Source organism: Aegilops tauschii, chromosome 6, assembly GCF_002575655.3.
Source record: "Aegilops tauschii subsp. strangulata cultivar AL8/78 chromosome 6, Aet v6.0, whole genome shotgun sequence".
Lineage (NCBI taxonomy): Eukaryota > Viridiplantae > Streptophyta > Magnoliopsida > Poales > Poaceae > Aegilops > Aegilops tauschii.
Window position 1 is genome coordinate 346,033,648 of NC_053040.3, and position 13,717 is coordinate 346,047,364.

General features: G+C 44.4%; 1 protein-coding gene across 1 annotated transcript in view; it reads right to left on the reverse strand.

The window, feature by feature from the left end:
- Positions 1-861: 861 nt before the first annotated feature.
- Positions 862-13,717, reverse strand: part of LOC141026078 (uncharacterized) — a 28,681-nt gene continuing 15,825 nt past the window's right edge. Inside the window, exons 2-5 of the mRNA XM_073502042.1 lie at positions 10,067-10,612; positions 2,510-3,055; positions 1,147-1,776; positions 862-1,062 (exon numbers count right to left, since the gene is read on the reverse strand). Of these exons, the coding sequence (XP_073358143.1) occupies positions 862-1,062; positions 1,147-1,776; positions 2,510-3,055; positions 10,067-10,612 (1,923 nt within the window). The remainder of the gene's footprint in view (positions 1,063-1,146; positions 1,777-2,509; positions 3,056-10,066; positions 10,613-13,717) is intronic.

Consider the following 13,717-nt stretch of genomic DNA (forward strand, 5'->3'; position numbering starts at 1 on the left):
ATCTGCCGCTTGGTTCGAGATGCCAAGATAGCGAATCGGGCTCAAGGGAGGGGGAGTGGAGGGCAATGCACTCGAGTAATTCATCCATTGCTCGAGCTCCACCATCCCGAAGGTACGGCGGAAGGCAATAGCACCCAAGTTAGCTAAAGCCACAGCCATAGAAAGTTGTGGGCGGACACAGATCGAGAATAACGCATAAAAGCGTTTCGCAGAGGGACGGGTCCCGGCCCACCTATCAAGCCCGAATAGGGTGCCGGACCCGGTGCCCACTCTAATGGAGGTCCCAATGCGCAAGACCGGCATCAGATGGATAACCGATTGCCAGAATTGGGACCCTCCGGATCTAGGGGCGAAGGCCAGCGGGTGCCCGCGAAGGTACTTCGCGCGGATAACCTCCAGCCACAGGCCACCCTCATCAGTCTGAATTCGCCAAAGCCATTTGGAGAGGAGGGCAATATTCATCCGCTTGGATGAAATGACCCCAAGGCCTCCTTGGTCTTTCGGCTTACAGATCTCAGACCACTTCACCATGTGGTACTTCTGTTTATTGTTCTCTCCAACCCAGAAGAATCTGGAGAGGAGTTTGGTGACCTCATGATGAAGGGATTCATGTAGACTATAGAATCCCATGATGTACATCAATAGGCTAATAAGGGAAGAGTTCATCAGAATCACTCGAGCGGCTTTGGAAAGCCATCTCCCCTGCCAAGGCTCTATCCTAGGTTGGAGCTTGGCGATTATTGGGCAGAAGTCCTTCTCCAGTAGAGGCGTGTCACTAATTGGCATGCCTAGGTAAGTAGTCGGGAAGGATCCCAAGCAACAGTTCAAGCGATTGGCAATTCGCTGAGCTTCCGTCTGGGATTACCCAAGGACCATCACCTCACTTTTGGCGAAGTTAATTGTGAGGCCCGATATCTCCTGAAAGCAGAGGAGGAGGAACTTGAGGTTCTGAATATCCTCGTCCAACCCTTCCACCATTATAATGGTGTCATCTGCATACTGGAGGTGGGTCAGACCTCCATTGGCCACAAGATGGGGGCAAATCCCCCTAATGTGGCCGGCCTATTTGGCCAAATCTAGGATCGAAGCTAAAGCATCGACCACAAGGTTGAAAAGAAATGGGGAGATCGGATCTCCTTGCCGTACTCCTTGGCCAATCATGAAGTAAGGCCCGATCTCCCCATTGATGTTCACAGCCGTACGGCCACTCGTCACTAGCTGCATCACCCGGGCAACCCAGTGGGAGTGGAATCCATGCTTGAGCAACACCTCCCAAAGGAAGGACCAATGGACGGTGTCGTATGCTTTATGGAAGTCAATCTTGAAGAACACAACACGAAGATGCTTGCTCTTGACCTCATGGATGACCTCGTAGAGAACGAGGATCCCATCCACAATATACCTGCCTTTTGTGAAGGCCGACTGGTTCGGGTGGTGGATCCGGGGGGCGATTAGGGCCGCCCTAGTGGCGTACCCCTTGGCCAAAATCCGGAATATCACATTGAGGATTGTGATAGGGCGGAACTGCCTAATGTCCGCGGCTCCCGGCACCTTGGGGATCAAGGAGATGATCCCGTAGTTAAGCCGGGACATGTCTAATGTTCCCCTAGAAAACTCACGGAACAGGTCAAGGATGATCTCCTTAACCATCGGCCAGAATGCCTGGAAAAAGTGAACCGGCAGTCCATCGGGGCCCGGGGCCGAGGCCGGGTTCATGGCTTTGACAAAAGCCTCCACCTCCGTGGCATCAAATGGGGCGAGCAGAGCCGCATTCTCCTACGAGGAGATTTGTTGGTCAGGCGACCAAAGATGGTCGGCAAGGACGATACCACCCCGAGGGCGCCCCACAAATAACGACTTGTAGAAGTCGTTAACCAGCGAGCGGATAGCCAGAGGGTCTTGAAACAGCCGACCTCCTTCCGATAAAAGGGGAATGGAGCAGCGTCTCCTACGACCATTAGCGATGGCCTGGAAGTAAGTTGTGTTGGCGTCACCAAACAGCACCCAATTTATAGAGCCTGCTGGCGCCAAAATTCCTCCTCCTTGGAGTAGATCTCCATGAGAGAGTCTTCTAGATTATATCTATGAGCCCATTCTTCAGCGGAGATCCCTAAAATATCTGCGCGAAGGTCAAGGACTCGGATCTCCTCGAGGAGGGAGGCCTTCTGGATCCGAAGGCCCCTCCCAATATTAGCCCCCCAACCTTTCATGAATTGCCTGGACCGCTTGGACAGGTGGTGCCATTCGTCCAGGATCGACATCTACCTATGGGGCTCGGCCAATGATGAGACCCAGTGAGCCTGGACGGCTGCCATAAAGCCTGGCTGCCGGACCCAGAAAGCTTCGAAACGAAACCGCGGGGGGGGGGTCTCTCATCCCTAGATGACAAGAGAAGGGGAACGTGGTCAGATCCAATGCGAGTGATAGCCTGGAGAGAGGCCAAAGGGAACCGAAGCTCCCAGTCAGGGGAGACAAACACCCGGTCAAGTACACTAAGGGTCGGGGAAACCTGTCTATTGGTCCAGGTAAATCTCGCCCCGACCCTGTCCAGCTCTAGAAGGCCTAAGTCTGCAACCCAGTCGTTGCATCGATGTATCTCCGCAAGGTCGACACGTGAGTTGCTCTTTTCCTCAGCGGAGCAGAGGAGGTTGAAGTCTCCTCCTACCACTACAGGCAGGGTCGCGGGGGCGATCTTGGCGAGGAGCTCGGCCAAGAAAGCGGCCGAGCAACTATGGTCGGCCGGGCCGTAAACCACGATGATCTCCCACTTGAAGTTCATATCATGTTCCCAGACCTCAATGCTAACGAAGTGGGATCCACGATCCATGGATCCCACCTGAAAGGTGGCATCCTTCACTCCTAGAAGGATGCCACTGGAGTGACCTGTCACTCCACTAGATGGCAACCAGTGCCATGCGAACAGATGTCTGCTAAGGCGCTCAAGTTCTATGAGAGAGAACTCAGTGTGCATTGTTTCCCGGATTTCTACCACATCTATGGACTCATCGCGCATGTACTCAATGAGCAGCCTGCGGCGGCCATCATGACCGAAGCCCTGTAGGTTCCAAAATAGAGCGCGCATAATCACTCGCCTAACGGGTCCTCCCTGGACCCTACGGTAGTAGTAGCACTAAGGGCCTGATGCAACTAGGCAGTATGAGAGCACGTCCGACCACGGATCTCACCCGGGTCGTCCGCGGGGCAACCCCGACCCCCAGCCCGACGGGGCGTAGGGGGAGGAACCTCCGCAGCTGCTACCGCCTGATGTCTACTACGCAACTTTATTCTCGTAGACATGTGTTGGGCCTCCAAGCGCAGAGTTTTGTAGGACAGTAGCAATTTTCCCTCAAGTGGATGACCTAAGGTTTATCAATCCATGAGAGGTGTAGGATGAAGATGGTCCCTCTCAAACGACCCTGCAACCAAATACAAGAAATCTCTTGTGTCCCCAACACACCCAATATAATGGCAAATTCTATAGGTGCACTAGTTTGGCGAAGAGATGGTGATAAAAGTGTAATATTGATGGTAGAAATATATTTTTATAATCTGAATAAATAAAAACAGCACGGTAGCAAATAGTAAATGGGCACAAAAACGGTGTTGCAATGCTTAAAAATGAGGCCCAGGGTCCGTACTTTCGCTAGTGCAACCTCTCAACAATGCTAACATAGTTGGATCATATGATCATCCCTCAAAGTGCAATAAAGAATCACTCCCGAGTTCCTATTAGTGGAGAACAAAAGATAGGAATTGTTTGTAGGGCACGAAACTACCTCAAAGCTATTCTTTCCGTTCGATCTATTCAAGAGTTCGTACTAAAATAACACAAAGCTATTTTTTCCATTTGATCTATCCTAGAGTTCGTAATAGAATCACACCAAAGCAAATTCATATTCATAATACTCAATCCACACAAAGAACCATAAAGAGAACCCAAAGTTTCCATCAAAGAAAAACGTGCATCAACCCCTATGCATAGATTACCCCAATATCACCACGGGAATCCGCGAGTTGAATGCCATAACACATATCAAGTGAATCAATAGGATACCTCATTGTCACCTCAAGTATTCATATTGCAAGACATATATCATGTGTTCTCATCTCTGAATATTCAATCTGACAAGACAACACTTTGAAGGGTAAAGATTCAATTCATCATAACAAGAGTATAGAGGGGAGAAACATCATATGATCCGACTATATTAACAAAGCACATGATATAGATCACGAGAGAGAGAGAGAGATCAAACACATAGCTACTGGTACAAACCCTCAGCCCTGAGGGTGGACTACTCCCTCCTCATCGTGGTGGCCGCCGGGATGATGAAGATGGCCACCGGAGATGATTCCCCCCCCCCTCTGGCAGGGTGCCAGAACGGGTCTAGATTGGTTTTTGGTGGCTACAGAGCCTTGCGGCGGCGGAGCTTCTGATCTAGGGTAACCCCGATGGGTTTCGGAATATTTGGGAATTTATAGTGCAAAGAGGGGGTGCGGGAGGCCACCGAGGTGGGCACAACCCACCTGGGCGCGCCCTGGTGGGTTGTGCCCCCCTCGGGGCACCCCCCAGGTGCACCTCTGGCCCATTGGGTTCCTTCTGGTCCATAAAAAAATCTCCGTGGAGTTTCGTTGCGTTTGGACTCCGTTTGGTATTGATTTCCTGCGATGTAAAAAACAAGCAAAAAAACAGCAACTGGCACTGGGCACTGGGTCAATAGGTTAGTCCCAAAAATGATATAAAGTTGCTATAAAATGATTGTAAAACATCCAAGAATGATAATATATTGGCATGAATACTTCATAAATTATAGATACGTTGGAGACGTATCAGCATCCCCAAGCTTAATTCCTACTCGTCCTCGAGTAGGTAAATGATAAAAGAAATAATTTATGAAGTGTGAATACTAGCAAAGTGCATAAGTTTGACCAATGACAATTTCAATCACCTTTCCTAGCATCATAACAGCAATTCTTTCTTATAAAACTTCTCATGTTATAGTGGCAACCAATTCACATGTTAAGGTTCAAACAATGAACTCTCTTGAAACTCAACAACCTATGTTCTTAGTCACCAAGCAATTGCAATTCAACTTATTCAACAGAGTTTAAGTAAGAGCTCCACATACTCAACCATCGTATAGTCTTCTATGATTGCTAACACTCACCGCATACACATGAGCAAAACGTTTCAACCGGACACATAGAAAGATAGGGGCTTATTGTTTTGCCTCGCAACGTATTCACCTCAAGGGTGATGTCAACAATAATAACTCATGCTACCCATATTCAACCGGACATATGTGCCTAGATCTTTACTCACCACATGATTCTTGCCAAAAGAGAAAAATAAAAAGGAATAGAGAGAATAACTTTGACTCTTTGCATAAAAATAAATACTGAAAATTTAAAAGATAGGCCCTTCGCAGAGGGAAGCAGGGATTTGTAGAGGTGCCAGAGCTCAAAGCGAAAATTAAGAGATAAAAACATTTTGAGAGGTATACTTTTCCCACCAACGAAAATGACTTAGAGCTCCCAACACTTTCCATGCTAGATATATCATAGGCGGTTCCCAAACAGAAAATAAAGTTTATTCCTTTTTCTACCATACTTTCACTTTCCATGGCTAGCCGTATCCACGGGTGCCCTCCATACCAACACTTTCCAAGGAATTTATTATTTGACAACATAAAGTAAATTATTTTTTCATTTCGGGACTGGGCATCCCTAAAACCTTTGCCTTACTCTCGTGCAATGACAAGTGAATAAACACTCATCATGAGAATAACACATCTAGCATGGAAAATATTGGCCACCCCTCACCGCCTCGCGAGAGGTACAAGCACACAAAAGAGAAATTTATTTTTGAAAATTAGAGATGGCACATACAAATTTGCTTAGAACGGCACGGAAATACCGCATATAGGTAGGTATGGTGGACTCTTGAAAATAAGATTTGGGTTTAAGGGTTTTTGGATGCACAAGTAGTATCCCTACTTGGTGCGGAATTTTTGGCTAGCAAAGATGGGGGCAAGCACCACATGTTAAAGGATCTATGACAATATGACTTCTATGTGAATATGAGCAAACATAAATCATTACATTGTCTTCCTTGTCCAACGTCAACAATTTTGGCATATAATATTTTGATGGGGGCTCACAATCACAAAAGATTTCCATGATAGTGTATTTATATGTGAAAGGTCTCTTCCTTATACTAATTATTTGTGAATTGCTTGTATGACCAAAATTGTGATTGTCAAGCCTCAAAAGGTTTAATTTTCTAAACCCAATGTGAAGCTACCACTAGGCATGATATGATTTCAACTTCATGACATTCAACTTATTCAACAATTTACTCATAGGATATAAGTGAAGCACAGGAGTAAATGACAGCTACTCCAAAAAGATATAAGTGAAGATCAAATGAGTAGTTAAGTAAATAGATAGCTATGTGTGGACTCTCTCTTATTTAAAACTTTCAGATCTAAGTATTTATTAAAACAGCAAGCAAAACAAAAACAAAATGACATTCTAAGAATAGCACAACTCATGTGAAGATGCAAAAACTTAGGCTCAACCGATACTAACCGATAATTGTTGAAGAAGAAAGGTGGGATGCCTACCGGGCCATCCCCAAGCTTAGATGCTTGAGACTTCTTGAAATATTATCTTGGGATGCCTTGGGCATCCCCAAGCTTGAGCTTTTGTGTCTCCTTAATTCTTCTCGTATCACGGTTTTCCTAAATCTCAAAAGCTTCATCCACACAAAACTCAAAAAGAACTCGTGAGATAAGTTAGTGTAAACCAATGCAAAAGCTTTATCATTCTATACTGTAGCAAATCACTAAAATTATTATTCAAAATTTCATACTAAATGCCTCTGCATATTTAATACTCCTATCCTCAAATAGAATCATTAAACAAGCAAGCATATGCAAACAATGCAAACATAACAACAATCTGCCAAAACAGTATAGTCTGTAAAGAATGCATGATTATCAATACTTATTCAACTCCAAACATTATGAAATTCTACCACACTGTAGAAAATTTATCAGAGCTTATTATGCAAAAAATTTCAACATTTTATCACATTCTGGCTTTTCTAGGGAATTTTTGCAACATCGGTAAACTTTCTGTTTTCAAACAGCAACATGTAGGCTTGCAAAATAAGCATAGTAAAGGCTATCATTGCCACTTTTATTGAAATAAATTATGCAAAACATTATTATAAATAACAGTAAGAAATTCCTAACAAAATAAAATAACGCTCCAAGTAAAACTTATATCATGTGATGAATGAAAACATAGCTCCAAGTGAGGTTACCGATAATGTTGGAGACGAAAGAGGGGATGCCTTCCGGGGCATCCCCAAGCTTAGTTGCTTGGATATTCCTTGGATATTATCTTGGGGTGCCTTAGGCATCCCAAAGCTTAGGGTCTTGTCACTCCTTATTCTCCTCATATCGATATCTCACCCAAAACTTGAAAACTTCAATCACACAAAACTTAACGGAACTTCGTGAGATAGATTGGTATGATAAAGAGCAAACCATTTCACTTTTGGTACTGTCAAATACAAGATTCATAATTGTTCTCACACAATTCCTACTGTAGCATATCATTTCCACAATTTATATTGAGCAATATAAGCCATAGAAACTAGAAAACAAGCAAACTATGCATTGAAAACAGAATCTGCCAAAAACAGAACAGTCTGTAGTAATCTGTACTCAAACCATACTTCTGCTACTCAAAAAATTATGAAACAATTAGGACCACGTGAGAAATTTGTATATTGAACTTCTGCAAAAATAATCAACTCAAAAGCACTCTTCTGTTAAAAATGAGACTTATTTTCATGAGCGCAAAAGTTTCTGTTTTTCAGCAGGGTCAAATCAACCATCACCCAACATGATCCCAAAGGCTTTCCTTGGTACTTTATTGAAACAAAAGCAATAAAAAATGATTACTACAGTATCATAATCATGTGAACACACAAAAACAGTAGGTAAAAGTGTTGGGTTGTCTCAACAAGCGCTTTTATTTAATGCCTTTTAGCTAGGCATGATGATTTCAATGATGCTCGCATAAAAGATAAGAATTGAAACACAAAAAGAGCATCATGAAGCATATGACTAGCACATTAAGCCTAACACACTTCCTATGCATAGGGATTTTGTGAGCAAATAATTCATGGGAACAAGAATCATCTAGCATAGGAAGGCAAAACAAACATAACTCCAAGATTTTCAACACATAGAGAGGAAACTTGATATTATTGCAATTCCTACAAGCATATGTTCCTCCCGCATAATAATTTTCAGTAGCATCATGAATGAATTCAACAATATAGCTATCAAATAAAGCATTCTTTTCATGATCCACAAGCATAGAAATTTTATTACTCTCCACATAAGAAAATTTCTTCTCATCAATAGTAGTGGGAGCAAACTCAACAAAATAACTATCATGAGAGTGAAAATTAAAATCATGACGAAAAGTTTCATGGTTATCATTATTCAATATAGCATACATGTCATCACCATAATCATCATAGATAGCAACTTTGTTGTCATAATCAATTGCAACCTCTTCCAAAATAGTGGATTCATCATCAAATAAAGTCATGACCTCTCCAAATCCACTTTCATCAATATAATCATCATAAATAGGAGGCATGCAATCATCATAATAAATTTTTTCATCAAAACTTGGGGGACTAAAAATATCATATTCATCAAATATAGCATCCCCAAGCTTATGGCTTTGCACATCATTAGCATCATGGATATTCAAAGAATTCATAGTAACAACATTGCAATCATGCTCTTCATTCAAATATTTTGTGCCAAACATTTTATTGACTTCTTCTTCTAAAAATTGAGCACAATTTTCCGATCCATCATTTTCAAGAAAGATATTATAAAGATGATCAATAATATGATGCAACCTCAATTCCAATTTTTTATGTAGTTTTCTTTTATAAACCAAACTAGTGATAAAACAAGAAACTAAAAGATTCAATTGCAAGATCTAAAGATATACCTTCATGCACTCACCTCTACGGCAACGGCGCCAGAAAAGAGCTTGATGTCTACTACGCAACTTTATTCTTGTAGACACGTGTTGGGCCTCCAAGCGCAGAGTTTTGTAGGACAGTAGCAATTTTCCCTCAAGTGGATGACCTAAGGTTTATCAATCCGTGAGAGGTGTAGGATGAAGATGGTCTCTCTCAAATGACCCTGCAACCAAATACAAGAAGTCTCTTGTGTCCCCAACACACCCAATATAATGGCAAATTGTATAGGTGCACTAGTTTGGCGAAGAGATGGTGATAAAAGTGTAATATTGATGGTAGAAATTTATTTTTATAATCTAAATAAATAAAAAACAGCAAGGTAGCAAATAGTAAATGGGCAAAAAAACAGTGTTGCAATGCTTAAAAATGAGGCCCAGGGTCCGTACTTTCGCCAGTGCAACCTCTCAACAATGCTAACATAGTTGGATCATATGATTATCCCTCAAAGTGCAATAAAGAATCACTCCCGAGTTCCTATTAACGGAGAACAAAAGATAGGAATTGTTTGTAGGGCACGAAACTACCTCAAAGCTATTCTTTCCGTTCGATCTATTCAAGAGTCCGTACTAAAATAACACAAAACTATTTTTTTCCGTTCGATCTATCCTAGAGTTCGTACTAACTTCCTCGAGGAGGGAGGCTTTCTGGATCCGAAGGTCCCTCCCACTATTAGCCCCCAACCTTTCATGAATTGCCTGGACCGCTTGGACAGGTGGTGCCATTCGTCTAGGATCGACATCTGCCTATGGGGCTCACCAATGCCGAGACCCAGTGAGCCTGGATGGCTGCCATAAAGCCTGGCTGCCGGAGCCAGAAAGCTTTGAAATGAAACCGGGGGGGTCTCTCATCCCTAGATGACAAGAGAAGGGGAACGTGGTCGGATCCAATGCGAGTGATAGCCTGGAGAGAGGCCAAAGGGAACCGAAGCTCCCAGTCAGGGGAGACAAACACCCGGTCAAGTACACTAAGGGTCGGGGAAACCTGTCTATTGGTCCAGGTAAATCTCGCCCCGACCCTGTCCAGCTCTAGAAGGCCTAAGTCTGCAACCCAGTCGTTGAATCGACGTATCTCCGCAAGGTCGACACGCGAGTTGCTCTTTTCCTCAGCGGAGCGGAGGAGGTTGAAGTCTCCTCCTACCACTATAGGCAGGGTCGCGGAGGCGATCTTGGCGTGGAGCTCGGCCAAGAAAGCGGTCGAGCGACTATGGTCGGCCAGGCCGTAAACCACGATGATCTCCCACTTGAAGTTCATATCACGTTCCCAGACCTCAATGTTGACGAAGTGGGATCCACGATCCATGGATCCCACCTGAAAGGTGGCATCCTTCACTCCTAGAAGGATGCCACCGGAGTGACCCGTCACTCCACTAGATGGCAACCAGTGCCATACGAACAGATGTCTGCTAAGGCGCTCAAGTTCTACGAGAGAGAACTCAGTGCGCACTATTTCCTGGATTTCTACCACATCTATGGACTCATCGCGCATGTACTCAGTGAGCAGCCTGCGGCGGCCATCGTGACCGAAGCCCTGTAGGTTTCAAAATAGAGCGCGCATAATCACTCGCCTAACGGGTCCTCCCTGGACCCTATGGTAGTAGTAGCACTAAGGGCCCGACGCAACTGGGCAGTACGAGAGCGCGTCCGACCATGGATCTCACCCGGGTCATCCGCGGGGCGACCCCAACCCCCAGCGCGGCGGAGCGTAGGGGAAGGAACATCCGCAGCTGCTACCGCATGATGTCTACAATGCAACTTTATTCTTGTAGACACGTGTTGCCTCCAAGCGCAGAGTTTTGTAGGACAGTAACAATTTTCCCTCAAGTGGATGACCTAAGGTTTATCAATCTGTGAGAGGTGTAGGATGAAGATGGTCTCTCTCAAATGACCCTCCAACCAAATACAAGAAATCTCTTATGTCCCCAACACACCCAATATAATGGCAAATTCTATAGGTGCACTAGTTCGGCGAAGAGATGGTGATAAAAGTGTAATATTGATGGTAGAAATATAATTTTATAATATGAATAAATAAAAACAACAAGGTAGCAACTAGTAAACGGGCACAAAAACGGTGTTGCAATGCTTAAAAATGAGGCCCAGGGTCCGTACTTTTGCTAGTGCAACCTCTCAACAATGCTAACATAGTTGGATCATACGATTATCCCTCAAAGTGCAATAAAGAATCACTCCCGAGTTCCTATTAGCGGAGAACAAAAGATAGGAATTGTTTGTAGGGCACGAAACTACCTCAAAGCTATTCTTTCCGTTCGATCTATTCAAGAGTTCGTACTAAAATAACACAAAGCTATTTTTCCGTTCGATCTATCCTAGAGTTCGTAATAGAATAACACCAAAGCAAATTCATATTCATAATACTCAATCCACACAAAGAACCATAAAGAGGCCCCAAAGTTTCTGTCGGGGAAAAACGTGCATCAACCCCTATGCATAGATTACCCCAATATCACCGCAGGAATCCGCGAGTTGAATGCCATAACACATATCAAGTGAATCAATAGGATACCTCATTGTCACCTCAAGTATTCATATTGCAAGACATATATCATGTGTTCTCGTCTCAGAATATTCAATCCGACAAGACAAAACTTTGAAGGGTAAAGATTCAATTCATCATAACAAGAGTATAGAGGGGAGAAACATCATATGATCCGACTATATTAACAAAGCACATGATATAGATCACGAGAGAGAGAGAGAGAGATCAAACACATAGCTAATGGTACAAACCCTCGGCCCCGAGGGTGGACTACTCCCTCCTCATCATGGTGGCCGCCGGGATGATGAAGATGGCCACCGGAGATGATCCCCCCCCCCTCCGGCAGGGTGCTGGAACGGGTCTAGATTAGTTTTCGGTGGCTACAGAGCCTTGCGGCGGTGGAACTTCTAGTCTAGGGTAACCTCGATGGGTTTTGGAATATTTGGGAATTTATAGTGCAAAGAGGGGGTGCGGGAGGCCACCGAGGTGGGCACAACCCGCCTGGGTGGGCAAGGGGGCCCTGGCGTGCCCTGGTGGGTTGTGCCCCCCTCGGGGCACCCCCCAGGTGCAGCTCTGGCCCATTGGGTTCTTTCTGGTCCATAAAAAATCTCCGTGGAGTTTCGTTGCGTTTGGACTCTGTTTGGTATTGATTTCCTGCGATGTAAAAAACAACAAAAACAGCAACTCGCACTGGGCACTGGGTCAATAGGTTAGTCCCAAAAAACTGATATAAAGTTGCTATAAAATGATTGTAAAACATCCAAGAATGATAATATATTGGCATGAATACTTCATAAATTATAGATATGTTGGAGACGTATCACCGCCTCGCGAGCCAAGCCCCAAGCAATGGGTAGACGATGGGTGGGAGGAGCCGGCTGGGGAGTGATTGTCCCGAGGATCTGTCGAGTCATCGTGGGAGGCCTCAGAGCGGGGTGAGCGGCTGCGAGGGCGACGGGGGAGTGAAGGAAATATGACCTAGAGCAATAATAAAGATGTTATTTATATTTCCTTATATCATGATAAATGTTTATTATTCATGCTAGAATTTTATGAACCGGAAACTTGATACATGTGTGAATACATAGACAAAACAAAGTGTCCCTAGTATGCCTCTACTTGACTAGCTCGTTAATCAAAGATGGTTAAGTTTCCTGACCATAGACATGTGTTGTCATTTGATGAACGGGATCACATCATTAGGAGAATGATGTGATGGGAAAGACCCATCCGTTAGCTTGGCATGTTGATCGTTAAGTTTTATTGCTATTGCTTTCTCAATGACTTATACATATTCCTTTGACTATGAGATTATGCAACTCCCGAATATTGGAGGAACACCTTGTGTGCTATCAAACATCACAACGTAACTGGGTGATTATAAAGATGATCTACAGGTGTCTCCGAAGGTGTTTGTTGGGTTTGCATAGATCGAGATTAGGATTTGTCACTCCGAGTATCGGAGAGGTATCTCTGGGCCCTCTCGGTAATGCACATCACTATAAGCCTTGCAAGCAATGTGACTAATGAGTTAGTTGCGGGATGATGCATTACGGAACGAGTAAAGAGACTTGCCGGAAACGAGATTGAACTAGGTATGAGGATACCGACGATCGAATCTCAGGCAAGTAACATACCGATGACAAAGGGAACAATGTATGTTGTTATGCGGTTTGATCGATAAATATCTTCGTAGAATATGTAGGAGCCAATATGAGCATCCAGGTTCCGCTATTGGTTATTGACCGGAGATGTGTCTCGGTAATGTCTACATAGTTCTCGAACTCGTAGGGTCCGCACGCTTAACGTTCGATGACGATTTGTATTATGAGTTATGTGATTTAATGACCGAAGTTTGTTCGGAGTTCCGGATGAGATCACGGACATGACGAGGAGTCTCGAAATGGTCGAGAGGTAAAGATTCATATATTGGAAGGCTATATTCGGACATCGGAAAGGTTCCGAGTGATTCGGGTGTTTTTCGGAGTACCGGGGAGTTACGGGAATTCACCGGGAGAAGTAATGGGCCTTATTGGGCCATACGGGAAAAGACGAGGCAGGCCAAGGGGAGGTGGCGCACCCCCCCCCCATTTGTCCAAATTGTACTAGGGGAAGGTGGCGGCGCCCCCCCCCCCT